The sequence below is a fragment of the Phocoena sinus genome, chromosome 20 (assembly GCF_008692025.1).
Source record: "Phocoena sinus isolate mPhoSin1 chromosome 20, mPhoSin1.pri, whole genome shotgun sequence".
Lineage (NCBI taxonomy): Eukaryota > Metazoa > Chordata > Mammalia > Artiodactyla > Phocoenidae > Phocoena > Phocoena sinus.
Window position 1 is genome coordinate 17,588,818 of NC_045782.1, and position 8,754 is coordinate 17,597,571.

The 8,754-nt window shown below is 35.8% G+C and overlaps 1 protein-coding gene across 2 annotated transcripts in view; it reads left to right on the plus strand.

Moving 5' to 3' along the window:
- SUZ12 (SUZ12 polycomb repressive complex 2 subunit) overlaps positions 1-2,830 on the plus strand; it is a 40,496-nt gene extending 37,666 nt beyond the window's left edge. For both annotated transcript variants that reach the window (XM_032617247.1, XM_032617246.1), the window contains one exon: positions 442-2,830. In XM_032617247.1, the coding sequence (XP_032473138.1) occupies positions 442-787 (346 nt within the window). In that variant the 3' untranslated portion in view covers positions 788-2,830. The remainder of the gene's footprint in view (positions 1-441) is intronic.
- Positions 2,831-8,754: the final 5,924 nt, after the last annotated feature.

Consider the following 8,754-nt stretch of genomic DNA (forward strand, 5'->3'; position numbering starts at 1 on the left):
TGAGCAGCCTTCTCCAATTTTAATTTGCTTCTCTCAAATTTTATTCATTGCTTTCCACCAAAACAATCACACTGTACCACATTTGTTGTGACATCTTCATCTTTTCAGAGGTTTACCATGAACTGAATGTAGAGGAAACACTGCTTCTGATATAGGAAACTGAGAGAATTGTATTATATAGTTAATAAAAGTGGTGCTGGCAAGAGAAAATGTTTTATACTTTTAACTGCTGAGTTCCTAATTTCGTTAGGAAAAACAGAAATAGGAAAAACAGAAATGACATCTATTTAAGTTCTGGTTAAATTTCTAAGACTGTAAGCTCACTCAGGTGATTGAATCTCAGATTCACTATAGTTCTACTACTTGTTAAGTCATCACTTAACTGGATTTGGATATAGTCTTAATGTTCTGTTGATGTTTTGTGTTGTTTTTATTAAATAGGTTTATTGCTGACAATCAAATGAATCATGCCTGTATGCTGTTTGTAGAAAACTATGGACAGAAAATAATTAAGAAGAATTTATGTCGAAACTTCATGCTTCATCTAGTCAGCATGCATGACTTTAACCTTATTAGCATAATGTCAATAGATAAAGCTGTTACCAAGCTCCGTGAAATGCAACAAAAATTAGAAAAAGGAGAATCTGCTTCCCCTGCAAATGAAGAAATCACTGAAGAACAAAATGGGACAGCAAATGGCTTTAGTGAAATTAACTCAAAAGAGAAAGCTTTGGAAACAGATGGTGTCTCAGGGGTTTCAAAACAGAGCAAAAAACAAAAACTCTGAAAAGGCCTAACCCCATGTTATGGACAAACACTGAAATTTCATTCTAGGGAATTCAGCCTCTAGGAAAGAGTCTTGTTTTTGTTTTTAATCATAAGTTCCAAACAGGCACTGTCAGATGAAGTAAATGATTTCAACAAGGATATTTTTATCAGGGTTCTATTTCACTTCATTATGCAGCATTACATGTATTATCAGTTTTATTGATGTCATTAAAACATTCTCAAGTTTGAGCATGAAAAGCAATATTTCAAAGAAAGTATTTTTAACTTCAACAATTGTCTTACGAAATATATTGACTTGATAATCGAGAAATTATTTCATATATTTAAATTACAATGTTTTTTTGCAGTTGTGACTGGCTGTTTTTCTACTTTGTAATTGTGAGACATTTTCTTGGGGAGGGAAAATTGGAATGTGATTCCCTTTTTTAGAAATTGAAGATTTTTGTGAAATTATGTTGCATTATTATTTGCAGTCAAACCTTGATCCTTGATTTTGAAATCATTTATCAATTTGGAATGAAAAATTATGACATAAGATATTTTACATGATGTAAGTTCATTTTACAATTTAAAAATAGCACTTCTTCATCTTACGCCTGTTTGGGAGCATGTTAATTTTTCACATTGTCAATGGTGAAATGTCATGTTGGCTTATAAGGTTACTGACCATCCATTTGTTTTTATGTGGATAATTTTGGTGCATTGCTCACCCAGTATATTTTTTTAAACTTGAACATTTTGCTGGTTTTTTTTGTTTCTTGTTTTTCTTTCCCAATTAGGTAATCACATGGAAAATTCAGCTGTCCATATCTCTTCATTAGGATTGTAAACCAAGGGAAGAAGGAGTTTGAGGTTTTTAAGATGCCACTTTTGAGGGAGGAAATGTTCTTATAAAAATGAACCAGAAAATGCTATAACTTTTTTTTTCTTCACAAGGATGTCTTCGTAATGTATTTCACGATTAGAATATCCAATACAGATAAGCTGACTTGAATCGTTTTGAGCAATTTTGCCCTGTGTTATATGTGTCTTACGCACATATTTGCAGTTGGATTTTCTCCAACAGAAAGTGGTTTCACTACTGGCACATTAACAAGCACCAATAGAGTTTTTGGTCCAACTCCAAGCACTGTGGTTGAGTAACATCACCTCAATTTTTTATTATCCTTAAAGATAAATGCATTTTCATATTCTTTATTTATAAAGGATCAATGCTGCTGTAAATACAGGTATTTTTAATTTTTTTATTTCATTCCACCACCATCAGATGCAGTTCCCTATTTTGTTTAATGAAGGGATATATAAGCTTTCTAATGGTGTCTTCAGAAATTTATAAAATGTAAATACTGATTTGATTGGTCTTTGAGATGTGTTTAACTGTGAGGCTATTTAACTAATAGTGTGGATGTGATTTGTCATCCAGTATTAAGTTCTTAGTCATTGATTTTTGTGTTAAAAAAAAAATAGGAAAGAGGGAAACTGCAGCTTTCATTACAGACTCCTTAATTGGTAAGCTCTCCAAATGCTGAGTTACAGTAAACTCTGATTATGCCTCTGGATAGTGGATTTCGAGCATTTTTCTCGGGCTTTAATTTGCTAATAAAGTTGTGCACATATGTAAAAAGAAAAAAAAATAGATTATTTTAGGGGAGATGTAGGTGTAGAATTATTGCTTATGTCATTTCTTAAGCAGTTATGCTCTTAAATGCTTAAAAGAAGGCTAGCATTGTTTGCACAAAAAGTTGGTGATTCCCTCCCCCAAATAGTAATGAAATTACTTCTGTTGAGTAAACTTTTTATGTCATCTTATAATAAAAGCTGAAAAAATCCCTTTGTTTCTATTTATAAAAAAAAAAATTCTTTTCTATATGTACCCTTGTTAAGAGATTTTGAAGAAATCATGTAAGATGATAAAGCATTTGAATGGTACAGTAGATGTAAAAAAAAAAAATTCAGTTTAAAAGAACGTTTGTTTTTACATTAAATGTTTATTTGAAATCAAATGATTTTGTACATAAAGTTCAATAATATAAAAGCTGTATTCTGTTTTGTTTTTGTTTTTTATTATTATGCATTGTCAATACATCCACAAAAATTTGGGCTCGGCTAAGATAGTAAGGATCCAAAAAAATTACACCCGTCAGAGCTAATAAGAAATTAAGAGAAAAATTAACGTGAAATCCTGCTTTCAGTTCTAGTAACATCAGTTGCAACTAGTATGTTATTATTTATGGTATTACATAAATATTTTAAAATTTATATTCCAGAGTAATGTCAATATTAGTTAACCTAACGTTAATCCATCTTTGGTTTTTTCATTTTCTTTTGAATGAAAAAGAATTTATCGTGGCCTTCAAAAAGCCCATAGGTTAAGAGTGGGATACAAATGATAACGTAAAACAATATATTATATAATAAAATTGTATACTACATTCTGTGAGGTCAATAGTTTGTTGAAATTAACTTAGAAGAGTTGAGGGAAACTTTACAGAAGTGTTGACAGTTCCACTGTGCTTGCTTTATTTACAAGTAATAGCTTGCCTGTATACATGTTGCTTTGTATTCTTTGAGCTGAGCACCCCTCTGCTTCCAAAGCTCACTGTGTGTGTTTCGTTTAAGCACCTGTTTCCTTTTCATTAGACTGCTAAGTCAGTCTCACTGGCCTTAGTACTGTGTCATGGTCTTAGTTGGTGTTCAGACATTTGCCACATGAAGGCTTTACATGCCATGCTAAGCGACTGGATTTCAGGCAGTAGGAAGTATTTGGAGATTTACTGCACGGACATGACACAAACCATTTGTGTTATAGGTGAGCCATGGTTACAAGAATTTGGGAGGGGAGAAGCTCTACAGAGGGAGAATCACTAGAATGCTGTTGTAGTCCTCCAGGTGAAATATCCACCTACTAGAACACTGCCCGTTGTGAAGTAAGTGCCCAAGAAGTAACCACTGAGTGGTGTTTGTTTCAGTGTGAAGGAATGAAAATGAACTAATACGCAGTGACAAAGCCGAGGGAGGAGAGTTTCAAAAAGGAAACAGTAGTGCTGTAACAGAAAATGAGTACGATATCACCTTCAAGGGAGTTTAGTGATAGAAAACAGGTTTAATGAGCCTAGTAAATGGAAAATGAGTTGGAGAAGTTCAACATGAAGATGTGAAAAATGGGGCCATAGGAAGAGGGAAACAGGCAAAGGAAGAGACCGGGGAGAGTGGATGGGACGGTTGAGTATGTATACTGAGGAAGACACAGAGAAGACCAAAGATGCAAGTTACCAGAAAAAGGAAGGAATGAGATCAAGAACACAGATGGATTTAGCTTGCTAATAATACTGTTGGTAGAAAATGGGAAAGTGGGTACTCAGGACATTTCTGGTGGGAAAATAAATTAGTACAATCTCTGGAGACAGCAATTTGGTACTTCCCATGAAAATCACAATGCATTTAACCTTTGCCCCAACAATTTCATCTTCAGGAATTTAATCCTACAGATAAACTGGAACACATGTAAACCGACAAACTGTGACCACTATTGAAAAGAGCAGATTAGACACAAGTCATCAGTAGGAGACTGGTTAAGTAAGTTATAATCCATATAAGTGGAATATACAGCCATATAAAGGGGATCGGGAAGGTTTGTTTTTAACCAACGTGGAACAAATGCCAAGATATAAGTTCCATTTTTTAAAAATTTGAAAAGTTAATATATGCCCATATTTGCTTGGGTTACAGAATATGACTAAAAGGATACACAAAAGCAACTGCTTTCAAAGAAGATGGCTGGATGAAAGGACAGATAGGAAGGTGGCTTTTCACTGTGCCACTTCTGAAATCTAAATGTACTGCCTATTTTCTGTAGTTCTTATATTTTAAAAATCTAAAAAAATAGATAAGGGAGTTCAAGAAGAGAGATGATTTCTCACTGGGAACCAGACATAATGGATAAGTGGTTAGCACAGAATTGGAACATAGTGAATTTGTATTAAGTAAGATGGGAAGTTCACTGTGAAAAAATAGTTTCTAAACATTCAATTTATATTTTCTGTTTGTTAATCTAAATAGTATGCTGATCTTAGAAAAGGGGAAATACATGAGGTTTTATTAACTATACCAAGTACCATATTAAAACGGATCGTTGATGGTTCCCAGTTGTTGACAGTTGTAAAAATCGTATTCTTCCTCCCTGATGAATTCACTATGTTTTCAGTCTTATCTCTCATGTATGCAGTCTCCCCTCCAACCAGGTGAGATACCAGAGTACAGCATGGTACACACCATGCATTCTGGTGTTCTCTGTACATAGTCTACAACCAGTTTCTGGAGCATATTCTATTCCTATGTACTACTTGTACAAGTGTAAGGTTGATTTTTATACAGAGGTAAAAATTCACTCAAGTACATTCTTAGGCAAACAAGATTGCTACTGAAGTGTCACATGGATGAATCACGTTATGAAGTTGGTTCTAGAGAACAGGGTGGCTATCTCCTGGACTACTATATTTCATCTGTTCTCTTTTCCCATTTCTGACTACCATCCTATCCACATGGCAAAGCTTCAACCAGGGGCTACCTGCAAGTGCACCATCTCCTGGAATCATATTTCTGTCCATGCTACCCCATTCTTTTTCAGAACCCAAATAGCTTCCACCTGCCCTTGTAGCATGCTACCACTAGCAGCCGTTCTGTCAATCATCTGTGAATGTGTGCCAGCACTTGTCCCAAGCACTGGGAATGAGAAGTTGAATAAGACTCAGATCCTGTTTCAAGGATTCTCCCAGTCCCCATGGATCAAAAACTACAGTCAACTTCTTTCTCCTCCTGTCCCTAAACAATCATATACCTCTTTGCTAGATTTATTGCTCATTACTCCAGAGAAGGGGTGAAGTTATACAGATATCAGAATAAAACCTTTTTATATTGTGAGACAAATTTATGAATCACCTAATACAAGTACCTAGAACGTAACAGGGGTCCAATAAATCTTAGCTTCTTCACTAATTCAACTAAGATTTTCTTCTGAATGGATCCTGTCTATCCCTATTTCTCATTTCGGGGGCCGGTTCTTCTGTGCACCCCTGTAGGGAAAGGACCAAGGTTGCCATGTGGGTAATTAGCCTTAAGGAGCCTTACTTATTCGTTAAATACTTCCTGGGCGCCTACTATGGCCTTTGCCTTAAGCTAAGCATGAGGATAAAAAGGAATAAGCCAGACATTGTTCCTGCGCTCATGAATCTTAAATTCCAGAGAGGGAGACATTCACTCGTGTTTTAGTAAGCCATATTTCCAAGTGTCTAATCTCCAATTGGTGCCCTGAGACATTGGGTAGTGTGGACAGAGAGTATCATGGTAGAAGAACTGATAGTCGATAGTCTTGGATTTGAATGCCAACTTTGGTGCCTTTGCAGCTTCAAAACTCATAGTTACTTACCGACACTGAGTCTGTTTCTTCAACTGTAAAATGGGATTAAAATGCCCCCTTCAACAAGGGATCTAGCACAGTAACCTGCTCTTGGTTAGCATGACTGTTTCCTTTCCCTATGGCCACACGGTTTTGCCAACTTCAATCCTCAGCTCTCACCGCTAAAGAAAAACCATATGCTTGCTCCCTCTTCCACAAGCTGTTTTAAGAACATGGAGAAGTCTCCTGAGATTACATTAACAAAGTCTAATTCTCTACAAAACTGCAAGTTTTCTAACATTGCCTTATGTAAGACTAATGAATAGAAGTGACATAGAAAGGTCACTTTTCATTTAATCAACATGAAATTCCATGAGAGAGAGGCTTTTGTGAGAGATTAGTTTTATTTTGCTGAATATGGTTTTTGTTTTTTAAAAAGTAAAGTACTGGTCTTAGTTCAAAAGTATTTATCATATATATGGGAAATATATCATATTTCCCGTATATCAGGAAATGTAGAGTAGTAAGTAGATCCCAGACTTTTGGATTTCAGAGACCAGTAATATACATTCAAAAATTTTTTGACTTTTTGTCAGATAAGATTTATGAATAAAACAAGCAAACCTGACATCTACTGTCACTTTCATGTTATAGAAGGACACAGTACAAAAAGAGCAAGAAGGATAATTTCAGAATAAAAGACAGTCTTTCAAGGAAAATTTAGATTTACAAAATAAATTACTACGGAGACTGGACTTTTGGTTACTTTGGAGCAGTTACTCCCAAATCTGCCTGCATAACAGAATAATTTCATTTCTTTAAAAAAAAAAAAAGTGAGCGCCACTAGTACCAATTAAATCAGAATTTTTGCTGTTTTTAAAAGCTCTCCAGGAAATTCTAACGTGCAAGCAGGATTGAGAAATAATTGCTACAGAAGATACAAAAGCTCAAGGAATTTATAATCTAGTGGGTTTAAAGTAAGTGTCAGAAATTCATCTACCCATAGGGTCAGCAGTTAAATGAGCTATGTAGCTGAGTGTTATACCAACCTAGGAAGACAGAATAAAAAGATACCACAGTCTTCCAAAGAGAAAAAACATACAACCTACAAACAAATGGGCACCAGAACAGCATCAACTTTTGGTTGTATCCTAGGTGACAACAGAGCAATGCATTCAAATTCTGAGGGGTAATGATCTCCAACCTAGAATTCTTAATGAGTCACAGTCAAATGTAGGATAAAGAGATTTTCAGACCTCTACCTTTCAAAATATTTACCTCTTGGGCACCTTTTCTCAGGAAATGGAGGAAGTGCTCCACTAAAATAAAGGAATAATCCAAGAAGGAGGAAGACATGGGTCACAGGAAACAAGTAATGCAGCAGTAGATCTGAGCTGAGCAAGCTATCCATTCTGACACTGGTTGATTTACATACGTATGGAAAGTTCTGAACCAGTTTAGGAGATACCTAAATGAGTGTGTGACCGTCAATCACAGCTGTCACAATAGTTTGTTCTCAATAATTGAATAAATCTCACTTCTTGAACTAAATCCTTCATATTTAACACAGGAGCTAGATGCTTACTCTGCTCCCTCTGCAGGAAAACCCCTCATAAGAGATGTATTTACCTTTCATCTCTACTTCTGTTTTTGTTTTGATATTAAAATCTATTATATAGCTTCAGAATTTATGCTTCTGAGAAGATGGAATAGCATAATTTCCCTATTCCTCCTGCTAAGTACAACCAAAAACCCTGGAAAAAGTATAAAACAAACATAAGAAGATTCTGACAGATGGCCGAGGAACCTCAAAACTCAAGGAACTCAGTACTGTGCGTTCCTAGGGTTCTCTTGTCTTACGTATCTCAGACTTGGGGCTGAAGAAGCCAGCAACATGGAAATACCAACAGACACGGACAAAACCCCAACAAAAGCCTGCTCTCTGTAGCCAAAGGACCAGGAAAGTGGCAGCCTAGCAAGACAGAAACTTACAGCCAACCCACCACTCCACTCCAGCCAAACACCATCGTCAGGGTTGAATGGTGGTGGCCCACAAAAAGACATGTCCACACCAGAACCTGTGATAGTGATTTTATTTGGAAAAAGGGTCTTTGAAGATATAAATATATATCTTCTTTGAAGATATAAATTGAGGACCTTGAGATCATCCTGGATTATCTGACTGGGTCCTAAATCCAAGAGAAATGTCCTTTTAAGAGACCAAAGGAGGGAATACCCTGGTGGTCCGGGGGTTAGTTAGGACTGCCGCAGCCCAGCTAAAAACAAAGCCCAAAGGCCATGGGAAGACAGAGACTGGAGTTATGCAGCAACAAGTCAAGGAATGCCTGCGGCCACTAGAAGCTTCCAGAGACAAGGATTCTCCCCTAGACCCTTTGGAGGGAGTACAGTCTTGCCAATATATATGTTATATTTGTATATATAACTTATTCATTTTATATATATATATATATGGATCCTCCCACTTAAAAGTGAAGATGACTTTTCTCCCTCTACTTAAAAAAGTAAACCTGAATTAATTAAATCTCATGAAAGAAAAAAATACACACATA